Below are 26,230 nucleotides of genomic sequence, written 5' to 3'. Positions count from 1 at the left end.
AAACAAAATTCTGACAAATGGCCAAGCAGTACCTAATAGAGAACGGTGGACTCAATGACGTGCCGACTACACACGAGTAAGATCTGAAGAGTGCTTCTTAAAAGCAGATGTATATCCACAGATGGCCGTGTCAACAGAAATGAGAAAGAGCTTCACGCTTTACTTGTAACTCTCCATTTCTGCTTTATGGCCCCCAGACGGCGCTAAATATTTTATACGATGTGTTCTACTTTAGAAATGAGTGCCATTATTTATGGAAAGGCCTCAAGAGCTCCGTCACAGGGACACAAGATGGACGATGGTTCTCATCGTGTCCCATCTTTAATGAGAGAGTAACACTTATAGTTTTAATAATAGAAAGAGTATTATTACTTTAAATCTGCTTTCCAGGACTGTGATGCATGAATTTGAATACAAAGACTGATGCCGAGATAAGAAAAACAGACCCAGCGGATTATGTCAAGGTGGTTTCCGGGTCGGTTCATGATTAATATTTAGTGTTTCATAGCGACGTCAGTGCTTGTCTTTCATTCACCTTTTCTGTCAGGCCCTTTCAATGGTGACTGTCAGCCAATACTGTTCTTGAGTTCCCTGAGTGATGTGTGGAAGCCCCGCCCACCAAATTAATTCTGCAATGTCCCGAGAGAACTTGTGGACACGTGGCGCTCATTTTCATTACATAAATGGTTAAGTGAACACTTACTGTACATCACACAGCCAAAGACAGGAACACAAGGTATTGAGTTTTCTTTTTTAAAGAGTCTATTCATCTTTTATGCAAAAGGTTAACTCTACAATGAAAGTACAAATTGAATAGCTACGCTGAATAGCTTAATCTAAATTAAAAAAATAAAATCAACAATGGCATGAAATCCTGGTGCTCTTCTGCTCTGCCTCCGCAATGGTATCTTTTTAGGGATGGAGTTTTGCTAAAAGTGGGACGAGTCTGCCGATCGTTCCAATCAACTTTAATATACACAAACAAAAATAACTAATATTCAAGTAATAGTAAAAATAGTGCCCAGGTATGTACCTGACAGGAAGAGGGCTTTGTCAACCGTGTGCTCCTCAGCAAAACGGATGTGACAGAAGTTCTTCTTGCTTTTCCGGATTGCGATGATACCTCCGCACTGCTCGAACACCTCGACGATGAGCTGCTCTGTGGCGTTCTCCGGCAGTCCACCAACAAACACCGTCTTACAACCTGGAGGTCTCTCTCTTGTGGCAGGGGGAGGGAGATCTGTGAAGAACAGAACCACAGAAGATAAATAATCACCACCGCTAATCTCAGACTTCTTACGCTTATTTTTTTCTTGATATTGATCATTTTTCCACAGTCTGTATGAAGTCTATAGCTCACTATTGATATACAAAAAGATGAAGCATGCTAAATCAATCACGACCTTGAGATTAAAATGATTCATTGTACGATTATAATCTAAAACACTGGGGATCAACTTGTAGATCATTAAAACAAGAAACATGGTAAATCACAAGGTTAACAGACACATATGCCATAGTTAAAATCATTAGAGTGCTCACACAGCTGGTATAATCAATCCTTTTTTAATCAAGTTTTTGGCCTTTTTATTATCACTTTTATATTACAACCATAGTGGAGATAAATGGTCCAAATTAGTTTTTAATCATTATAAAATGTAACATCATTTGTTAATATTAATTACTGTAAATAAAACAGTATATATATAGTAAAAAATTGTGTTAAAGGGATAGTTCACCCAAAAATGAAAATAATTCATTAATGACCCACCCTCATGTCGTTCCAAACTCGTAAGACCTCCGTTCATCTTTGGAAACACAGTTTTAGATGTTTTATATTTAGTCCAAGAGCTTGTTGACCCTTCATTGAAAATCTACGTACGGTATACTGTCCATGTCCAGAAAGGTAATAAAAACATCATCAAAGTAGTCTATGTGACATCAGTGGGTCAGAATGTGTTGAAGCATCGAAAATACATTTTGGTCCAAAAATAACAAAAATTACGACTTTATTCAGCATTGTCTTCTCTTCCGCGTCTGTTGTGAAGCACATGCGCAAGACTAAAGTCACGTGATTGCAGTGACGTGGATGACGTGTTATCCTCAGACATGTTTGCGAAGTTTTTTTTCAAACTTACAGCGCGCGTCTCCCTCAGACTGTAAACGAAGCCCGGGCGCACAAAAAACAGCTGGGGTGCACCAGATAACACGTCAGCCGTGTCGTACGTCATCCGCGTCCCTGCAGTCACTTGACTTTTGTCTCGGGTATGCCCTTCACAACAGACGCGAAAGGCTGAACAAAGTTGTAATTTTTGTTATTCTCGGACCAAAATGTATTTCCGATGCCTCAACACATTCAAACTGACCCACCGACGTCACATGGACTACTTTGATGATGTTTTTATTACCTTTCTGGACATGGACAGTATACTGTACGTAGATTTCCAATGAAGGGTCAGCAAGCTAAATTGTAAACATCTTAAACTGTGTTTCCAAAGATGAACGAAAGTCTTACCAGTTTGGAACGACATGAGGGTGAGTCATTAATGACCTAATTTTCATTTTTGGGTGTACTATCCCTTTAATATACTCTAAGTGTATAATGCAACATTTGTAACACCTAAGAAATGTGGCATATAAAACACTGGGTGAACAAAGTCAATATAATTTCATTTGTGAAGTGAAAGGTGTATAAATCTTCAGAAAAGATCAGGGGTTTGGGACAATACATCAGGGTTTGTGCAATGCTTTAGTGACATTTAAATCTAGCGACTCCAGCCGCGAGGAATTGGGTCTCATTAGAGCAGAGGCCGGAATGAGCTGGACCCGGGAATTATTCTGATTTACGGGAATATTTGTGAGATTGTACTGATACCCTGATAATAAAGCAATTGCAAGGCAGCCCAAATCTTTTAGAAATGGGATCTTTCTACAGTACTTTCTATTTATTTTCAGATCAAATTAAACAGTTGGTTAACTGCCTGCGTCAGAAGAATGAGAATTTTGTTATCCTGTAGCTCAACAGGTGCAAGCGATGCAAAAAGTTGTGGGTTTGATTCAAGAAAACACATATTCTGATTAAATGCATTCCTTAAATTCACAGTTTGCAGCTGTTTTCTGCATAATAATGCATAAAAAAGCAAACATTGAATTTGATTCATGACTGTAATCTTTTCTTTGGAAGGCAGAAGTGCTGCCATCAAGATTATAAAGTGTAATGTGATTAAAAGAGTAATACAGTGCACTAACCAAGACATTGATTTGTATTTTTTCCATGTGAAACTTGATTTAGTATGAATAGCACAACCATCAAGATCATAAATCTAATCATTGATAGACCACTGCTTGAAAAAGACATTTAGTTAAATGAACCAGGTCTAGATGTTGTTAGGTGTCTGAATTAAAATGCAAAGCTTGCCATTCAAAGCCGACGCGTTACGTTGTTAGATGACTTCTCCGTCACATGGTGAAAAACTTTGATAACGCCACCAGGACTGAACGATCATCTTAACAAGCCTTGAAAAATCAACCGAAGGGAAGCATCTGGTGGGATTCAGGGGGGACCGGCGAGGTCCAAATAGAGACAGGCGCAAAGCAGGCATGTTTGGCTTTGAGCCAGTCACTGTAAATAACCAAGTGCCTATGGACCCCACAGCTGCCCCATAACCCTCACCATCCATCATCATCACCACAATTACACTAACTGCAGTTTATTGTAACGGCTCATGATGAGCTTTATGTGTGTGTCAGGTCCTGTCAGGGGAAAATAGTATAATAATCCAATAGTTTGTCATTGACTGTCATGCTGCTAGAGGTCAGAGCTGCATTTCACCATCTGGACTGAGATGATACAGATGTCAGTCAAGGGCTTGGGATCATGAGGTGTCATATTGCTTTTCTGTAGAGTTAAAAAATCGAAAACAACTTGTCAAACTAGTCTTAGCAGAAGTCTTTGGAAACCATGGCTGCTTTAAATGGCAAAGGACCGCCCAAGAGGCCCACACGACTGACGGGAAATGCAACCAATCACGTTTCACTTTGTGCCGCATCATATTTAGGGGCGTAGAAATGTCCCCACAGTAACAGTAGGGGTGTGCATTCTCAAACGTGTCAAAAGTTTACAACATTTATGAGTTTCTGCCAGGAACCTCACCTATTTTTAAGTATCCAGTGTTTAGGTAACCTTAAAGGTGGGGTGCATGATTTTTAAACCAAAACACAGTTGTAGCCTATCAGCAGTATGGGGCGTGTCTACTAACCAACACCGTTGCCTGGGTTGTGTATGCGTGGGGCGGGTCTATCAAAAGAAGGTCCAGATTCTACTGGGGTAGGGGCTTGTTTGTTTAGGTGATTTCAAATATCAACATTGGCTATCAGAGATCATGCACCCCGCCTTTAATGGATTCTCATGGTCACCCAAGTAAACACAACAGCTTTCTTTTTCGGACGGATAGGTGACACAGAAATCCTGTTGAATTTAACCAATCAGAGAACGACTTTGACATGTTTTCAGTTAGGTGTGTCGAATACATTAGAAGTTCAGCCAATGGTATTTGGGTGTGACGTCTAATTCTGAGTACACACCAAACGCGAGGCATCGCATTCCTCGCTCTAGATTACTTGCGGAATTTAACTTTGTGTCACGCTTATTTTTTTCAACTTAAAGGAACAGTATGTAAGAAATGTATATAAATTAATCATAAAATGGCCCTGATATGTCACTAGACATTAAGAAATCATTTTCATTTCCAATACTTATATCACTGACAATAGTGGTATGACCAGGATATTGTCATTTAAAAAGTGGAGTTGCAGCCCTCAACTGATGTTTATGTTGTCATGATGTGTATTGGCCACCAGTTGTGTGATTGCAGTACCAGTTTTAGCCACAAGTTTTGTGATTGCAATACCAGTTTTGGCCACAATCCTACATACTGTTCCTTTAAGTGAAGATGCGTTTGAGGCGAATAGAGCGTTTTCGCGGCAATCACATCGCCCTATTTGCATCATTCACATCGCTCCACGCGAGTTTGCGTTTATTTGCATCTTTGCATGTAATTAACTTGCGCAAATCATTAAATTCGGATTTTTGGTGTTTTCGCCCCATAAGGCTAAGACTATAATCAAACTAACTTTTGAAATTTGTATTGTGACAATGTTCAGGGTTTCCCAATCTGGGATTCAGGGGTTTGTGAATTGATGAAAAAATAAATAAATTACAAATAAATAATAAAAAGTAAATAATTTTAATATAAGAAATCAAAATACTAACAAAAATATATATTTTATTTGTTTATCATGTGACAATTACACAGCACTACAATATATCAGAAAACTGAGACTCATGCAAAATGGACAGACACATTTTATGTGGCAATTCAATTAAAAATTTTAAAGTTAGATGTGCTATTAAATTATTTAAATATTTACTTAAAATCTAGGGGGGTAATAATTTAGGTCAAGGGTGACAAAAAAGTTTGAAAACCCCTGTGTTACATTATGCACATCTCTAGTAATGCTTTTTGGCTTTGGCTCTATCATTCAAAAAATATTTAAGTTAGATGAATAATTTCTTTACACAATCAACACACAGATCTCTGCTACTGTGTTATCAGACAATTACACATTTGAAAAAGTGACAGCAGTGCAAACTACTTGGTAAATGGACTGCATTTATATAGTGCTTTCACAGACCTATGGCTATCCAAAGCGCTTTACAAGTTGCCTCACATTCAGTAGGGCTGTGTATAACCAACAATTCTTTTGTTCAGAATTTAGTAACATTATTATTATTATTATTATCTGTTAATTGTACATTGAAAAAGCAGTGTTGTAACAGTTGTGTTCTTGTCATTCAGAGAGAGAGAGAAAGTATACGGCGCGCAAGTTGTCAGATGCGTGCGCCCGCGAGACGGACACGGAAAGTGAAAGTATACCCCACTACCTTTCACTCTACGTACTCACATGCGTCCTTTCCATATGGATCACGGATCAACAGCGATTCGTCTCGCAACTTTCAAAAGTGCATTCGAATCGATACGGAAGGTGCTGTATCAATGCGCGCATCGTCAGGCGTTCATGACGATGTATCATCGTATCGATATATTGAACACAGCACTAACATTCACCCATTCACTCACTCATTCATACACCGATGGCGATGTCTGCCGCCATCCAGCTCGTCGAGAGCAGCTGGGGTTAGGTGTCTTACTCAAGGACACCTCGACACTTGGTCAGGTGGAGCCAGGGATTGAACCACCAACCTTCCTATTTGTAGAAAACCTACATGAACCACCCCTACATCTATTTGAAATCAACTTCAGTTTGCACTTTGTAAGTGTAACATGTATCTTTCAATAGGGCAACATCCAGAAAATGCCAAAACCCACTGTTTGTTTTTCCTTATTGAATAAGAAAAGGCATCAAAAGAGCTGAGGCTGCAAGATTAACAGCGTTCATAGAGGATCTCTTAGGGAAAGAAGTTTTATTTTCAAGCTGTAACAAAAATATTGTTTTTTGGCCCAGGTGAGCAAATGTTTACTCCGTCAGATGAACATAAAACATTTCAGTTTGACATTAACAGACTCCTGACAGTTTCAACTTTGAGGCGATAATAAAAAACAGCAGATGTTGTAGAAAGTACAGAAGATACACAACAAAGAATTTCAACTTTTTGAAATAAAACGCACTTCTTTGATTTCAGATTCACAAAAAAGCAAAGCGTATCATTTTTTATGAGCTGGTTTGGTTCAATTGTCACCCCAAGACGGTGGTATGAAATTACACACAACGCAGCATCACATCTTAGATGGATTATTTGTGATAGCTTTGGAGAGCTTCTCCAGTAACTTTACAATAGCAAACCCTGCATAGCGGTGAAATAAAAGCCTATTATCTTACAAACAAATGCTCAAACTGTCTATCTGTGGCAAAATATCCTGTGCCGTCTAAAGCGTTTCTTTGAAAGTGAGTAAGGGTGACACAAGGAGGGTCAGGAACTTAGATGAGTGTACCTCCAGCTCTGCGAGCATTCAACCGCGAGACAGTCGTCAACAAGCTTAACGTTAATCGGTTAAAATGAAGACAGCCGCAGGTGCACCCCTTACCCTCTTATCTCCATCTCACACGCCTGCACGCCACGGAGATGACAACCGCACCGAGCGGAGAAGCTGATAGGGGCGTGGGTGCACTGTGGAACAGGTAAAGTAGAGGAACTACAGAAATCGCCGGAGACTGACTTTCTGTCATCGAAGACAGACATGTGAGCGTAACGTAGACCAACCCAAAAAACCCTTCATGAGTCACACTGAGATGTGAGAAGACAGATGAAAGGAATGTAAACCGGTGATCCTAACAAGCATGTTGCTCCGTGAAATTTCCACAAGTCTCGACTGCACGATCGAAAGCAGGGACAAGTGTGAGTGTAAAAGAGTCATTTGCCTTTTGTTTTCTCGAGTGGCATCAAAAGCGAGACTGCAGATGAGATGAGCTGTCTTCTGGAAAGCCAGTCTCTCAGCCGACAGGCATCTGCCTGCTGTGAATTGTCCCTCTTGAAAGAGAAAAGCAGGGCAGTGTCGCTGTGGGACGCCTGCAGTGATCACAAGCACCTTAAACAGGGTTTTCTCCACAGGATGCTGATATATAATGTATTATTTCGCACACTTTGATTTTTCATTTTAGTTTTATTATTTATTATAGGTTATTAAAGCTTTGCAATTAAGTTTTAGTTCACAGATTTAAGCCATTTTATTATTATTACTTTTCCTAGTACACAAATCAGCACCTATTTTATTAATTTGTTACATTTATATACTGCTTTTCTGCAGCACTCAAAGCGCTTTACATATGAAGGGGGAATTTTCTCAACCACCACAAATGTGCAGCATCCACCTGGATGATGCGACGGCAGCCATATTGTGCCAGAATGCCCACCACACACCAGCTTATTAGTGGAGAGGATACAGAGCCAATTCGTATATATGGGGATGATAGAAAGGCCAATGGGCAAATTTGGCCAGGATGCCGGGGGCACACCCCTAATGGGATTTTTAAATGACCACAGAGAAGACCTCGGATAAATGTCTCATCCAAAGGACGATGCTTTTTTACAGTATAGTGTCCCCCATTGGGACCCACCCAAACCAAAGGGTGAGCACCCCCTGCTGATCTCACTAACACCTCTACCAGCAGCATTCCTAGTTTTCCCAGGAGGTCTCCAATCTAAGTACTGTCCAGGCTATTTTATGTGGGATTTAATCTAATAAAAGCAGCTGTGAAATGAATTGTGGGGTCATGTTCTCAGGGGGGTAAGACCGCATCCCATCTGACCCTAGCAGCACCTCTTAGAAAAAGAAGGTACAAAAGTTGTCAATGGGGTGGTACCTTTTTAAAAAGTACACTTTTTTAACCTAAAAGGTGCATATTGGTACATCAAGGGTACAAATTGGTACCTAATTTTCCACTGGGTGCAGTACGTAGTACCCAATACTTTTTTTAGTACCACCTCGGTTGGGCTTCCAAGCGAGCCGAGTTGATACCAAAACGTGACGCGAAAACACTGTAAATTACTGAATGGTATGAGAGAATCGTCCTGACCAGCGTCATCGCTACAATGTAAAAGATTAGCTTTACCTTCATGCTAGTTGCACTGTCTGGAGTATATGCTCTGCTATAAGTTCCCAAACTCCCTTTTAGCAAAGAAAAACATCCACAGGTTGAGAATCAGGAACACCATACCAGTTTTTTTCCAGACTTGCAGTTTGTGGCGGCACATTCGCGACACGCACATCTGCATATACGCCTAAATGCAACTTAAATGAGGCTCAGCGGAACGCGTTGACTGACGCCACGGGTGTTTGTACAGAAACTGTCACTTGAGACACAGGTAGTGATAAACGCGATGTGCAAATATCTATTTGTGGTCAATTTTAATTTTGTGGCGGACTGAAAAATAAATGAATCCAACGATGCTCTCACTTGTATGATGTCAGAGCAGTAGGCACCGCAAATATAATGAAACGACTATAATCCTTCCCACTCCGAAGTGATACTAAACTCGATGGAAAAGCTAACCAAGTGAGGTTCAGCAGACCGTGGGGTACTATGCAATGGAAAAGCGCTATTAGAAGTATATACTGTTACCTCAAAAGTACATATTGGTATCATAATGGTACATATTAGGAAATTTTTAACTCTTTCCCCACCATTGATGAGTTATCTCGTCAATAAAAAGAAATTACTTCCCTGCCAAAGACGAATTTTTACGGCAATCCACATTTCCACTATTATGCACTAGGTGGTACTCTTACCCAACATATAAAACACTGAAGCATATATGGATCCAAAGCAGTAAATACTGCTCATAAAAAATAGGGTGAAACGTTTATTTATTTAAAAGCAGAGTGTCTGATCTTTCATTTGATATATTGTATGTTTAAGAAAATATGGCATGGAAGGCATTAAACTTTTATACGTTTTTATTTTGGCAGGGAAAGACTTTAAAGGTCCGTCCCAGTGACAACATTTGTAGCTTGCTGGATTGTGAAACAATTACCTGCCATGTTTAAAAGATTCAGCACATTTGAAATAAACCTAAACCGGTGCCTAAACATCACCTGCTGCCATGTTTAATTGAAAGTATTAAAAAAAAGAATACAACCTGGCATTAAATGTAAAGTACTAATGATGCCCCCCAAAAGAGTGCAAACATTCAATCTTGTCTATAATTGGGTGATTCTCACGAAACCATTGAAACACCACGGCACTAATGATTTTAGCTTTAAAATGTGTAATATAGTAACATTAAAAAGCATCAGAATTAACACAATACTGTGTTCTACCTTGCACAATGTGTGATTTCAACATAAGAATTTATAATTGTAAATTTTATCTTATTTTCTGCTGAAATTCTCATTACCGCAATGTGTCCGGCTGTGTTTGAACATGCGTTATGTTGTAATTTAATCAAATTAAAACAAAAATATTAAGAAAAAAAATAAATGGATGTTTTGCTAGACTACTTTAGATGACAGAAAAAATATTTACTGAATATTCATGTATAATAATAATGAATAAAAATGAGGAAAATTATGTGTCCATGCCTGATGTTCTCATCCTCCGCAACACTTTTTGAGAACAGTTTAAGCACACATACAGAATTTTAATAAAGTTTGATTTTGAGTGACCAAGCACATGGACCAGTTACTTCAAGATGGCTACCAGGTAAGAAAATTTTTTACAGTTAATTTGAAATATTGTCTTGTCAGAATGCTTAAACGACATTTTGATTATCATTACCGCAACAGATGTTTATTAAATGTTAATTTAATTAATAGAAGCATAATACTTTGATTTTAAATGCATGTGCAGAATCTCCAAATTATGTTCTTTCAGGTTTGTCATGTCATTTTGAAAATATGTCAGTGTTGATGTTTTCTGACTGTTGCGGTAATGAGATTTCTAGGACTAATTTTTTAAATTATGTTACAAAAAGTGTTAAATGATAAGTAAAAGTGTTTAAATTAATGTTCCCATTTACTGCAGACTTTGTTTTTCAATGTCTGGTGGGAAAAAAAGTAAATTTAAGCAATTTTTACATTTTCATGCTTGACATTTTTAAAACCAAGTTTTCGTGAGAATCACCAAATTGTATTCATGTAGCCCATTTCGTACAGCATTACATTATCAGTGTAAAAGGTTGTGGGTTTGATCCCCAGGAGAAACATATACTGATAATATGTGTATGCATTGTAATGCACCGTAAGTCACTTTGGATAAAAGCTTCTGCCAAAATTGATAAATTTTAATGTAACGATTTTAAAAGCTTTCTAGGTTTCATGCGAATGACTAAAAGTGCATGATGATGATGTTCATTTTTGAGCCAATATTTCATTTAACTAATGTTAAAGTAGTCTGCAGGCATGTGTGAAGGGAAGTTTACAGTAGGTGATAAGTCAGGAAACAGGCCAGACTGGCAGTGCTCTCAGGCAAACACAGAAATCTCTCCTATTATAAGTGAAGAACTTATAATATAACAACATATGTGGCCTGGCCTGATGATGGCATGTGAATCGTACAGTACAACTGGGCACCAAATCGCTTTCCTTTCATGCAGTCTGCATGTTTCGAAGCTTGGGAGAGAAAACAGATTATATTTGCCATGCTTGGTCTCTCTCTCTCTCGTCCTTCAGAAAGCCTACAGTAGGCGTTCAAACAACATTGAGTGAAAGCCGGTCGATGGTCATTTATTACCTTCAGCAGACCGGAATGGGGTTCTGGTGGTGACTCAGAGATGGAGTAAAGTCAAGCTGGGGCTGTGTCGAGCTGTACAATAAGACTGATGGGTCGGGCAGGTGTGAAGCTGTGATGGAGATGCTGGTGAAGTTTCTGCACTGTGACTGATTTTTCGGGAGCTGTGTGTAACCTGCTGAAGCTTATCAACCTTTATCGATAACAGAAACTTGCCCATCTAATTATAATGCAACTTTGATAAAACAATTTAGCTGGGTTTTTTACAGACTTTGGCCGCTTTGAGTTCATCAGCATTTTGTTATGATTGAACGGTATGATCCTTAAAAGTACTGAGAATGCTGCCTTTACATAATAGCTGTGGGCACAGAAAATAAGCAAAACATTGAACTGCATAACTGCAGGAGCAACCAGTGTTGTTTTCGTCAACAATGACGATAACGAAATTATTTCGTTGACGCACATATTTTTTATGACGCTAACGCGACGATGACTAGCTAAAAATGTCTCTAAGGTGACGAAAACATGACGAAACGCTTTCGCGTTTTCGTTGACGAAACGAGACGGAACGAAAATGGTTATAAGTCTCACGTTCATAATGCATGTCATTTCTGCCTATTTTGCGTGAAATCTGTTTTTAGCTAAATGCTGCCGCTTTCTATCCTTGTTTTGGGTCAACACAGTCTCACTCACGCCCACGCCCACCACCCGGCTGCCGCCAAGCCGCGCACGCGCACCAGATTTTTCAAACAACAACAACAACACACCTGCGCTGTGGCGAGTTCGCAGGACCGTAGCGGTGACGCCAATAAACGGAAATGACGAGATGATTTATGGACATACTTTCAGTATAATCCTTCAGACAGAAAAACGGAATGCATATTGGGAGATGACTGTAAATGTGGCCACAAACTAGGTGGGAAGAATACCACCAATCTCAAGCGGCACCTGAAGGCTCATCACGCTAATATTTTTTAAAGGTAACTAACAAGTCACGCTGTTAACATATCATATACATTCAATTTTACTCGACAATCGGCTTGTGACACATTTCATGGTAAGCTTAAAGTTTTACATGTATCTGCTTGTCAAACCTAAGCCCATTTCCAATACTTTTTGTGGTGTATTTAAATAAGGCAAGGCACGCGTTTCTCAACTTTATAAGCGAGGTCTCAGCGTAACACACAAACTCAACACGAGGGAATATTAGGCTAAACTTTTTTCTTCATAAGTTTTTGTTATGACATGCGCAGAAGGCACACCGACTAAAACAACTGCAAGCCCTCAGGGACAACCTTAATGCACATTTTAATTGTATTAAATACACCACACTTTTTAACCTAAATTCATTGGTTAAAAAATCCTTTTTTTTTAATAAAATTGACTTAAACTTGACTAAAACCTTTTTTGCGTTTTCGTCGACTAAAACTTGACTAAAACCTTTTTGCGTTTTCGTCGACCAAAACTTGACTAAACTATAAATTTTACAAGTGACTAAAATGTGACTAAAACTAAAAGCATTTTCGTCCAAAAGACTAAGACTAAAACGAAAACTAAAAGGGCTGCCAAAAACAACACTGGGAGCAACTGGCATCTTTTATTAGAGTTTGATCTAAAAAGACTTAAGCATGGCTTTAACGTGCTCTTTTAAGCCAGAGATGAGTTAAATTAAACAAGCAGGTTTCAAATATTCCCATCGGGCAAATTTAATAAAAACGGTCGCAGCTGACAGCAATAAGCCCATATGTTTTTAATACAGCACTAATCAAAGCGAACAACACCGGCCTTTAAAAAGCACTGATAAATGACATATGGTGTAAATGCTGATATTTTCCCACCATATTTGCCTTGAAGGCCACGGGAAAAGGCGAGGAGATGATTTTGGCAAAGGCCGTACAGGACTGGACGCATTCCTGCAACAAATACGAAAGCAGGTGGTGGTGTGGGGAGACTTCATTTTGTAAATTTCACATTAAATGGCATTAGCAATTGCAGTCTATTGGGAAAAGGACTTTCATAATTTCTTCTGGCAACTGTGGTGGGAGTAACCGTGAATGATTGCTTTGCATTACTGTATGCTGTAGTCAGTAGAGCACAGCTGTCGCCGGTTATTAAATCCACTTCTGCATGGAGTAGTGCATAAAGAAGGCGACCCGTTCCAATGCAAGATAAGTGCATGATAGCCTGTTGAGATGAAAGGTGACTGTCATGTTTATGGATATGCCCACATCTCATCAGACTACATCCCCCGTTGTACCGCAATGGCTGTCTCTTTCCCTTTTCTTCTTATCCCTTTAAACTACAATAGCAGATTCGCATGTCCCTTAAACCACATAAGCTTTCTTTTACATCCCTTCTGTTTCTCACGTAGGAATTTGGCAAGATGGACCCTTCAATGTTTAATCGCTGAACCCAGACGTTTATCATTAAGGCTTCTGGCAAGGTTAGGTATATTTTGATGTCTCCTGCTTATTATTCTTCCATAGGAGAAAGAGAGAGAAAGAGGGAAGTTTGCTCTTCATGTTGCTGTGCTGGGATTCTAGGATCAATATACAGCAACTTGCCTCTGCTGTCAATTAAAGTATTGATCTCAGTGAATGATGACCAGACCGAATTGCTGAAGTCCAGAGGCTTCACAGATGATCAAATTCAAAACATGTTGGGGCAAGGGAGGATCGTTTATAAAATGAAAACTGAATTGACCTTTAAACACACATCATGTAGTCGAGAAAGTTACGTGAAAAAATATGTGACCCACCTGGCTAAAGTCATTTTTTGGAAATGTATGATTTTTTGAAATACATAAATTCTTTCTATAAAGTAAAGACATTTGATGACAAATCACCTTGGTATCCTTAACTCTTTCAATTAAGAGAAAACGATTCCCTGCCAATGACGAGAATTTTCGCAAAGGAAGTAACGCCTCACATGAAAGAGAAAGAGGATCGCTCTGCATCTGATCTCTATCAAAAATCCTTCACAAAAATTGAATTAACTAGCCTGACGTTGTCATACTCAATTCTAGTCAAAATTTGAGTCTGATACCGCTCCATTGGGCTATGATTATGAGGCGTTTCTCAACCGAAAAATGCCTCTGCACTTAATTGGATAGACCTACGACCAATCAGAGCAATGGAGTGTGTGACGTATGTTGAAATTACGTCTTTTGCAGCCTGACCGAACTGCAAGTTATTTCGCTACAATGACACTAACATTATGATTATACTAAATCTGAGTTAGCAAAATTACATCAACACCTACTATGTTTACAACATTTCATTTATATCACAACATGAAGTATTTACTAAGTCATACAGTCAGACTATCTCTTACCATTTGTACATTAGTTGAACTTCATCCACGACGATACCCATTACGTTGGCTTGAAAAATATAGGAGCCTAGCATGTCCCTCCACTTATTCAGCAGCCACGATCCCGGGGTTCCGAAAAGAAGCTGGCAACGACCAGTTGCATCGCCGTGATACTGTACCCATTTCAGTTGCTTCTTTAACTTTTTCCTCCATAAGTGCGATCAACTTTTGCCGAATCCCGTAGAAAAGACGGCAAAAACATCTTTCCGACCAACAAATCCCTTGATCGCGTTTCTCTGTTCCTCTTTTAAAATCAATGCTCTGTCGATATCTTTTAGAACAGACTCAATGTCAGAATCCATACATCTGAATTCTACAGTGGCAGCCATTTCGTTGTAAACAGATTCAACACACACGCTCTTTTGTGACGTGGTTAATTACGTTACTGTTGATCATCTGTCCATCATCGTATAAAGCCCGCCCTGACAATTTGATTGGTCGACCAGCTTTGGGTAATGCATAGTAGCTCCTCAACGGAGAAGAAACCCCAGCACCCAGGCTAGGAATTATCAGCTTTTTGCTTAAAATTTGGTGTTTTTGAAGAAACCTACACATATTTGAGAGGTGATAAAAAGAGAACTAATGAAGGTAGGATAAAACTTTTTTGTTTGTTTGTTTGTTTGTTTGAAAGCAGAGCGTCTGTACTTTCAATTGATATATTGTATGTTTATATATTTAAAGAAGAACATTTTCTGGAAGGCATTAAACTTCTGTCAAAATCATGAAAAATGCTGCCGCTGGCTGGCAACTTTTTATAAAACACTGGCTGGGAAAGAGTTAATACACTGTAAAAAAAAATGTAAAAAAGTAAGTCACTAGGTTGCCTTAAGATTTTTACTTCATTCAACTTAAAAATATTAGTTAACTCTTTCACCGCCATTGACAAGATATCTCGTCAATCAAGAGAAAACACTTCCCCGCCAATGACAAGATTTTCCGTCTTTCCGCAATACCGCTATTATCCACCTTCCGCAACTTTTTAAACCCGGAAGTATTGCCCTATGGCAAGCGGCTGCATGTCCGTGTCTGTTTTAAAGATCGCTCTGAATGGGATCTCTATGAAAAGTCCGTCACAAAAATGGAATTATCTCAGCTTTTTGCTCAAATTGTGGTGTTTTTGCAGAAACATACCCATATTCAAAAGCTGATTACAAAAGAACCACTGAAGGTAGGATGAAACGTTTTTTTTTGTTTGAAAGCAGAGGGTCTGTTCTTTCATTTGGTATATTGTATGTTTAGATATTTAAATAAGAACATTTTCTGGAAGGCATTAAACTTTGGTGAAAATCATGAAAAACGCTGGCTGGCAACTTTTTTAAAAAGCGCTGGCGGTGAAAGAGTTAAAGTCGCCATGAAACAGAAGTAGCGATTGCCTTATTTCCCATGTAGTGACGTATATCTGAGTGAAACCGGCTTCTGAAATGAAATAAGGCAGGGCTAGATTTTAATTTGTCCATCGAGATTTGATTGGATTATTTGAAGTTGGGTCATGATGCTAATTGCTAATCGCAGCGATCTTTCCCAGACACCGCCCACCTGCCATACCATATGATCTGATGTAAAGAGATATCATTTTAAGGAGGGGGGGGGGAGATTTGGTGATTAAAGATTATAAGGGCACATGAATTTTTAAAAAATAATGAAGCTCACAGATAAGTCATTTATAAAAAAAAATACCACAATATTTCAAAACAAATTACAGTTTTTCATTTTATTTTCATGGCGACTTTATGTTAATGCCTTCCAGAAAATGTTCTTCTTTAAATATATAAACATACAATATATCAAATGAAAGTACAGACGCTCTGCTTTCAAACAAACAAAAAAGTTTTATCCTACTTTCATTAGTTCTCTTTTTATCAACTCTCAAATATGTGTAGGTTTCTTCAAAAACACCAAATATTAAGATAATAATAATTCTGGTCATGATAATTCCTAGCCTGGGTGCTGGGGTTTCTCCGTTGAGGAGCTACTATGCATTACCCAAAGCTGGTCAACCAATCAATTTTTTAAAAAATGTTTATGTTAAATTAACTCAAAATTTTAAGTCAACCAGGTAACTTTTTTTTTACATTGAAACAACTTTTTATTTTTTTCAATGTTCTGACTAATTAGGGCCATGTCAAATTAGTTTATTTTTGTGATGTGCATGTCCAAAAGCAGAGAAATATTGAAATAATTGTACCAGGTTGCGTGCTAAAAATACACGCTTCAGGTGTTACGTATTCACACTTGGGATTCATCATGCACCAGCAATCAAAAACTGAATTTTTTTTAAAACGTAGAATGTATTAAAAATAGACAAGATAATCAATATTTACGTGCAGATTTTTGCAACCATGTGCGTATGTTCACGTACACATACAAAAATTCCGGTCTAACCAGTTACCGAGGAGTTCAGATGCAAAAGGCTCACATCTGTCAAAATGAGATAATGAATTTAGCAAAATCCTCTTGGCATGTTTTATATGTTGTTCATAAAATACATTTGCTTCAAATCCGCTTAATACCTGTCTCAGGCTATTCAGAAATATTGCTTTCTTGGCAGAATCTGCTAAACACCACACTGATTTTTCAGAAAAATCCTCTAAGGGTATGGATATGGAAGGTACCATTTAAAATTGTTATTCCATTTACATCTGTATTATAGCAGTGGTTCTCAATCCTGTTCCTGCAGACCCCCTGCTCTGCACATTTTGTATGTCTCTCTAACCTGACACACTTTGCTTAGTTCATGGAGCTCTCATCTAATGAGCTGATGATTAGAGTCAGGTGTGTTAGATAAGAAATACATACAAAATGTGCAGAGCAGGGGGTCCCCAGGAACAGGACTGAGAACCACTGTATTATAGTACAAATTATTGTCTTCATTTACACAAACAAGATTTCAGATTTTCAGTCTGAATCTATTGTTCACTTGCAGTTGTGTTCACAATAGCTTTTATTTACAACGGTAACCTTGACTTGAGCAGCTGAGCTTCATGGTTATGTACTAAGCATTTTTTTTCATGCACGGGTATCAATCAATCAAAGTCTAACATGCTTTGCTTAAACATTAGGTTGCCCGGAGCGGGCGTGTCAGTCCATCACTCACTTTAAAGCGGGGGATTAGGAATCTCTGCAGGTGCGTCTGACCCCACTGTTATGAGATCGGCTACTCTGTGATTACAGATGTGCATGTGCTGCGTGACCAGCAGGCATCACAGCTCAGCTGTTTGAAGGACACTAACTATCTCAGGTAATCATTGTCTTCTCCGACCTTACACTTGCTGTGTGACATATTTTACATGCCAAATTCCCTCAGTCTCCTTAGAGGTCAACTGTCCAATTACAGTGAGAGCAGCAACACCACCCTGGACGCCCCTCTTCTGTTATATTCTTCTGCCTGACCTGACGGGTCATTCGAATGAGCTTATTGAGCTGGTGGGATGAAGGGATCTATGGGTAAACATGAAAGGACGGAAGACGCTTTTCTCTCAAATAAAAACCCAGAGCTTCAGTTGTCTGCCAGTCTGTCTGAGTGACAGCTGGCCTTTGAAATCATAGCTGGATCTGGATCTATGTGACATGATCTGTTTGGCCGTGGGGTCCAAAAACATTTTGGTATTATAATTTAAAGCCAATATACAGCCTAGGCTATGGTTCCTCGTGGTTATTTCATCTCGCCATTTTAAGCAGCTGACTTTTCATCTGGTCAGCATTTCAGGTCAGATTGCTGAAGTCAATAATATCATTTAAAATGCATGAGGGTAAAAATAATGCTTATAATTGCATACATGTTCAATGGAGTGAGGTATAATGCATGCATAAACGAGACTTTAAAAAATGAGAGAGAGAGAGAGGGAGAGAGAGAGAGAGAGAGAGAGAGAGAGAGAGAAAGAGAGAGAGAGACACTGATGGTTTGACACCAAAAATGATACCTATAAAGATTTTATTCTTGGTGTTTGTATAACTGGTAGCGCATTACGTTAGCAACACAAAAGGTCAAAGTTCGATTCCCAGGAAACACACATACTAATTAAATGTATACTCTGTAATGCACACTTTGGATAAAAGCTTTTGTCAATTGCATAAAAATGTAAATGTACGGATAACTATAATGATAACAATATTAGCTACAGCAGTTAATGATAACATTATGCTTGCTAAGATCTAATGCGATTCTAATGTACATCTGGTTGTCAATGCTTTATCTTAAATATAAATCATAAAACTGCTCTGAAGTGATCACACCGATATAGGGCTCTATCTTACACCCGGCGCAATGCAGCTCAATGCGCGACGCAAGTGTCTTTCGCTAATTTCCACCCTGCGCAATTATAATTTTCACGTTTAGTGCCACATTGTTTAAATAGCAAATGCATTTGCACCCCTTTTCGCACCCATGGGCGTTCTGGTCTGAAAACGAGGTGTGTTCAGGCGCATTGTTGGTGCGTTGCTATTTTGAGGCAACTAAAATAGACTACGCCATTGACCAACAAAAACCTGGTCTAAAGTCTAAAGTCAATGACGCAATATGTTTTTTGTTATTTAAAGAGCGCATTAGTAATATGCGCCTATAAACGGGAGGACAACGCGGGTTTGCTTATCACATACATGAATGCGCAGCAGCACAAAAACGCTTTTAAATATGAAAGATTAAAGGATTGAATGTAAAAGATTATTATTGAGTCTCTTGGACATAAATGAGGACTAATTATGAGACGTTAGAAGGCGTAAAGAGCTGCTTCACCTGCAGCCTGATAAGTAAATAAATGCTTTGCTTTAAACAAATGCATCTATTTTTAAATGTTTTTTAATGCTACCTCACGGATTTATTGTATATGATGACTCTGTACCTGTGGATATGGTGAGATGAGAAACATTTTTAAGTAATGCTTAAAAAACTCTTTGCTTAAAAAAACACTCCAAGTGTTAAAACGTGCGGAGAGCCGTTTGTAAATTCTTTATCTCCTTTTTACTTCCATGACTAAAAGAAAACGATTTTTAAAGGTTTTAATAAAAAAAAGAACAATTTCAATACAAGTGAAAACAACACAATTATTTAAAATTAATCTTAAACTGGGGATCTTCTTCCTCCGCTTAGTTTTTCAGTTTACAAAGTCTGTCATCTAAATAGGGATTAAACATAGCGCCAGCGCAACAGGATTTTTAACGGGGATGAGAGCTGAGACTCTAATTGGTTTATTACACGTTACGCCCAAAATACTCCTATTACAATAGGACCAACCCTTTTCAACCATGCGCTCGGCGCAGAAACCATTTTTCCCGTTGCTAAATTAGCAAAAGCGGATTCGGACACGCCCATTTAGACGTTGCGCTGTGCGCTTTAGACAATGCGCTTAGATCGTTAAAATAAAACCCATAGTTTCTGAAAAAAAATGATAAACGCAACACTTTTGTTTTTGCACCCATTTTTCATGAAATGCACATTTTAGAGTCGCCTTTTATTGTGGCCAGCCTAAGGCACGCCTGTGCAATAATAATGCTGTCTAATCAGCATCTTTATATGCCACACCTGTGAGGCCTGGATGGATTATCTTGTGCAACACAGATTTAGACATATTTGTGAACAATATTTGAGAGAAATACGCCTTTTGTGTACATAGAAAAAGTCAAATGGGGGCAAAAACAAAAGTGTTGCGTTCATAATTTTCTTCAGTGTAGATTAGTGTAAAATCCAAATACATGGACCATACAAGTTAAAGGGGACTGGAAATAATATATCATTTACAGAAAGTAGAAATGTATCCATCAGTCATAATAAATCAGTACAACCTTAGCTTGTGTTATTAATAAAAAGACATTGATTTTCAAATTTGACTGTAATTCATCAACAATTGACTCACTGGGGTTGGGTGGAAAGAGCGTGCAGCTCTTGCAGTGAATGATTTCCTTCATGATAGGCATGTCTTGTGAGACCGACTGAGGCACGATCCCAAGGCCGGGCATCATGGGGTTCATTGGAGCGATGCCCGTCATCATGCCAAGGCTGGGGTCAAAATCTGCAAAAAAGAAAAGAAAAGAGGGCATCAGGACTGAGCCGATCAAAGGCCCTCCAGACTGCACGGTGGTGCCGCAAATTACGACTATACGAAGTAAACGTTTCCTCTCAATAATAAATAAACTTTAGACTAATACATATTTAAAAGGCTTTCCAAATGAATAGCTTTTTACTGAATCATTCCCCCAGCTGTTTACCACGGTTATTATTATGCGTACCCTGTCCGTCTGTGAACACTGGCTTTCATTCACAGGTATTAGTTTAGACTACAGCTGCATGACAGTGCTGAGTTCTTTGAAATGGAAATGATGGAGCCCTCGCTCTCTATGGTCTACGTCGCACCTGTGGAGCGGGGCTGAGTTTATAAGTTTGCCTAACCTCGGTGAGAGCAATCCTCTCAAACACTTTAAATATTTCCTTTATTTGCAACCGAGCGAGATAAACAAGCCCTGCCGCTGGCATGAGAAAAAAATTGATAAAAAGTGAATAAATAAATGATGCATTAATGCATTGTGGGGCGCATACATTCAAACTGTTAAGTCTTCACAAACAAAAATAATGGTCGCAGTTCATTAGTCTTGAGAAAACAACAATGCCATCTGCCTATTTTAAGCAGATGTTGATTTCACAAGTGAAATATGTCAATATAAGATTTGTCTCACAGTTATGAGTATCAGCATAACTATGCACACACACATTCATTATTTTATTTGTATTATTTTGTCATTGCGAATCCTCTAATGTCTTCTTTCGCCATGAATGTGATTAAATGCTATAGGAAGAGCCGGTAGCAGAACAGGCAGACAGAAATCCATCACACCGGGCAGGTCAGGATAGATTGTGAAGATAAACTGAAGAGCTGGCAGATGTGTCTGAGAGGTGACGACAGATCCGGCGCACATCCACATTAACAGAGCTGCAGCAGGAGGAGAACGAGGAGTCGGAGGAGATTAGGCGTCACATTGGCTACCTTAATGATTGTGTTAGTATTGATATTTCTGTCTCACAGACACTAATGGAGGCAGGAGATAAGATGCACCCCAGACACTTGGGAGGTGACTCACGGTGGTACGAATGCCACTTTTTTGACGCATGCCAAAAACTCGACCCTATCTGGCTGGCTTCTGCGGGGTATTCTAGGATTGGAGGCCTCATTTAGCAGCATGCAATCACATGACATCATTATCTGCAGTAAAAAAGTATTTTATTCGTATGTGTGTTACCTCTTCAGATATCATGTGACATCGGAAAGTACTGGCCTGGTACAAATAATACAATGTTTTAAGTAATTTTTGTGGATCTGTGTGAACGGTGATCATTTTGACAAGGTTGTCATTTGTATGCAAAATAAAAACACTTTTCTGTTGGAGTCAATGGTGTAGTGGGCTCGAGGTCCTTTGCCGATCCCGTAGTCATTTTTGGTACATCATTGTCGTATAAATGTATGCTAAAATCGCAGAGGTGTAAAGTACGCAAGTATCTGTACTTCATCAGAGTGTTTTTACTGTAAAGCATAATATCATACTTTTTATTCCACTACATTACATATGAATTTTTATTTAATACATCAATACATAAAGAATCTAGTAACTAATTACTTTTACTCAAGTAAAAGTAATTAAAAGTTTTGTTTATTAATAAGGAAGTACACTGAAAAAAATCCATATTAACACAAGTTTTGATTTTAACAAATTAAGTTAAAAAATTTTAACTTGTTTATAAGTAATGTCAACTATATACTAGACAAATACGTAAAAAAGTGACTTGCAAAACCGATTTGATTAAACGAATGTACTTAAGTATTAAGGGTAAAAAACATTGTATTTATAAAATGCAATGAAGTAACAAGTACAATATTATGAATCAGAATGAAGTGAAGTAAAAGTTAGCCAAAGAAAAACACTTATACACAGATATTTGAGTTTTGAGTAAAAAATTTGAGATGCACCGAAATGAAATGTTTCCCTCGATACCAATAGCTGGCGATACCAATGCCGATAGTCTGGTGGTTATATTAACTTGTCTTATTATTTTATCTGTATGATATTCATTTGTATATGACCATTAACTCTTTCCCGGCCATGCACAAGTTATCTCGTCAATTAAGAGAAAACATTTGCATAAAAATGTGTTCCTGATGAGGTTTTATGTTAATCTGTAAGACCGCGATTATCCACTAGATCCCCAATTTATAAAAAAAACGGACGCAAAAAATTATTCAATAATTTTGTGTGTGTTTTGATAATTGTTCTGAATCTGATCTCTTTAAGTTTATAAGCAGAGAAAAAATATAGATAGAATGAAAGTTTTTTCCCTGTTTTGTTTGTTTGTTGTTTGTTTGAAAGCAGACGGTCTGTTCTTTCATTTGATGTATTTGTATGTTTATATATTTTTAGAAGAAAATTTTCCTGGAAGACATTTTGTGAAACTTGTGAAAATCACAAAAATGCTGGCGGGCAACTTTTTAAAACATGGCTGGTGGGGAATGAATTAATATTGAACATGAAACTAGTGATATTTTCTTTACATTTTCTATTCACAGAACTCAAATTTTTTGCATTCTCCTGTTTTCTTTTGATTGACAGGATATATCGAGCATGACTACTGCTGTTTTTAAACTATCCACCGATAGTGTAAAAAATTGCTTTTATCGACCAATACCGATTATTGGCCGATATATCGGTGCATCTCTATAAAAAGCACTTCACTACTTTACACTTCTGTAAAATTATATATTTCAATCATAAAAAAAAACATGAGTATATCTTTAAGATGATGCACGATGGAGACAAAATGAAAAATGCAGATGAAAGAATTTCTACACAAATGCTGAACACATAGCCGAGAAACAGTTGCATTATTTTCAGTCTATGACTTTTTATTGCTTCTGGTAGGAGAGGTCATGCTTATACAGTGAATACAAAGAAAACAAACAGTTTCTGCAGGCTCAGTCAGGTCAGTAGTTAAGATTTGGGCAATGCCAAAATGTACAGTTGAAGAGAAAAATATTGGCACCCTTAGTAAATATGAGCAAAGAAAGCTGAGTAATGTAATCTGCATCTGTTTCTTTTTTTATCTTTTATTTTAAAATTCACACAAAAAATACTTTATTAATGAAACACAGTTGAAAATGTGTGTGTGTGGGTAATCACATAATACAAAATGTGCTAAGAAAATGTTAATATCAGTGGGAATATACTTTAGAGATCTATTACTCATAAAAATGTCTAGGGGTGACAATAATAGTGTTAAGTGTGTATTACAGAAATACATTTATTTCATCATCTAACCCCTCCCCTGCTTTCAATTGTTTTACTTCTATGAAACATTGCATTTTGTGATTTAAAAAAAATAAAAGCTCCAAACTAAACAGATTTATTTTCACAGCTTTCTTTGCTCATATTTACCAAGAGAGACAACATTTTTATCCCCGGCTGCCCTACTGAAAAATCCAGCTAAGACCAGCATAAGCTGGTGAGCTGGTTTTAGCTGGTCCCCAGCTTGGTTTTAGCTGGTTTTGCTGGTGTAGAAAGCTGGTTTTGCTGGTGTAGAAAGCTGGTCTAGCTGTGTTTTGGTCACATTTTAAGCTGGTCTAGCTGGACTTAGCTGGTCATGCTGGAATACCAGCTGGCCCACCAGCATGACCAGCTTTGTCAGGCTGGGAGGACCAGCGTAAACCACCTTAAACCAACTAAAACCAGCCAAAACCAGCTACCATCTTATGCTGGTTTTAGCTGGATTTTTCAGTAGGGTGTACCAACATACTTTCAAAAGAAATTTCAAAGGAAATCAAATTATATTTATATATTTAAATAAACATCAGTCAGAGTCTGTATGTGATTAATTCAGCAATTAATTGCTACTAAATTCAGTTATCGGGTTACTCGTTTCATGGCATACATGAAATAAATACAATAACCTCCAGCAAGGCAAGCGGTGTGCTTTCACACTCGCAGTATTTCTGTTACATGAAAGACTGCAACTCTGTATAGAAAATTAAGTGATTTCTAGGTCGACCATTAATTTCAAACGGTTGCCGGGAGTGAGCCATTGAGAACCATTACAAACTTAATCATCATGAAATGCAATTTATGTGAGAGGGACTGCGTTTACATCCAAAATGGTAATTCATTTACAATGAAGGGAATTTAACCCACAAACCGAATAAAATAAACTGTTTAATCATCTAGCTTGAGTCAGATTTACTGAATGGAAAGCATTTGTGTTCCTGTCATTGGATGTTTAAAGGGATAGTTCACCCAAAAATGAAAATTCGGTCATCATTTTCTCATCATCATGTTGCTTTAAGTCTGTATGAGTTTATTTATTCTGAGGAACACAAAAGAAGATATTTTGATAAATGATGGTAAACACACAGCTGATTGTAATTGACTTTCATAGTAGGAAAACAAATATTATTGAAATATTGTGATAAATGATAAAGAAGATATTTTGATAAATGATGGTAACCACAGAGTTGATGGTACCTATTAAATTCCATCATATTTGTTTTTCCTACTATGGAAGTCAATGGTTACAATCAGCCGTGTGTTTACCATCATTGTTCAAAATATCTTCTTTTGTGTTTTTCAGGGAAAAAAGAAATTCATACAGATTTACAACAACATGAAGATGAGAAAATGATGACATTTTTTTTTATTTTTGGGTGAACTATCCTTTTAATGCTTTTAACTCTCTATCGCCATTTCTGTTTGAAACATAAAATTGCATATTACTTTGCAGTTTTTTTTTTTTGCTGAGTGGGTTAAAGGGATAGTTTGGCCAAAAATGACCTTAAACCCATGATTACTCACCCCGAATCCGTCCGAGATGCATTTGTCCATCATTTCTCAGACAAACACATTTTCAGTTATTTTAGAAAATGTTTTAGATCTTTCAGTTAATCAAATGTGAAGTTATGGGGTCCACGTCCTTCAAGTCCAAAAAATGTGCATCCATCCTTCACAAAATAAATCCAAACGGCTCCACGATGATAAACAAAGGCCTTCTGAGGGTAATCCGTGCCATTTTGTTGTAGAAATATCCACATTTAAAACTTTATAAAAGAAAATAACTAGCTTCCGATAACGCCGCCATCTTATTTGCCTCCGCATTCAAGATGGGAGCGTACGCAGTTTACGGAGATTCCTCTGCTGCTGCTCTGTGCCCCCGCCCTCCGAATTTGTCATACGTCACTAAGAAAAAGTGCATACACTACGCTAATACTCTCTCCTGAATACAGAGGAGTCTAAGATGGTAGCGTTATCGGAAGCTAGTTATTTTTTCTTTACAAAGTTTTAAATGTGGATATTTCTACAACAAAACGTTGCGGATTACCCTCAGCAGGCTTGGGCACAATTCAGAATTGAATTGAGAATGACTCCTAAATTCCAATTCAATTCTTGAATTTAAATTGATGTCAAAAACAGGATCTAGAATTACAATTTAAATTTGAATTAAAGGAAGCAGAATTGCAATTCAATAGAAATTCAAAGAAATTCATATACATATTATAAAGTAAGTAAAGTGTTAAAAATGAAGCTTTCAGTATATGTCAGAATTGTATTACATATTCTATTATATTAATTTGAACTACTTGTACAGATT

The 26,230-nt window shown here is 37.9% G+C and overlaps 1 protein-coding gene across 6 annotated transcripts in view; it reads right to left on the bottom strand.

Moving 5' to 3' along the window:
* Window positions 1-26,230, bottom strand: part of enox2 (ecto-NOX disulfide-thiol exchanger 2) — a 360,171-nt gene that overhangs the window by 63,032 nt on the left and 270,909 nt on the right. For all 6 annotated transcript variants that reach the window (XM_055178988.2, XM_055178987.2, XM_055178984.2 and 3 more), the window contains 2 exons: window positions 20,469-20,624; window positions 1,034-1,240 (listed from right to left, as the gene is read on the bottom strand). In XM_055178988.2, coding sequence (XP_055034963.2) covers window positions 1,034-1,240; window positions 20,469-20,624 — 363 coding nt within the window. The remainder of the gene's footprint in view (window positions 1-1,033; window positions 1,241-20,468; window positions 20,625-26,230) is intronic.

The sequence above is a fragment of the Misgurnus anguillicaudatus genome, chromosome 16 (genome assembly GCF_027580225.2).
Source record: "Misgurnus anguillicaudatus chromosome 16, ASM2758022v2, whole genome shotgun sequence".
NCBI lineage: Eukaryota > Metazoa > Chordata > Actinopteri > Cypriniformes > Cobitidae > Misgurnus > Misgurnus anguillicaudatus.
Note: the sequence above shows the minus strand (reverse complement) of the source record. Positions and strands in the feature narration are given on the sequence as shown.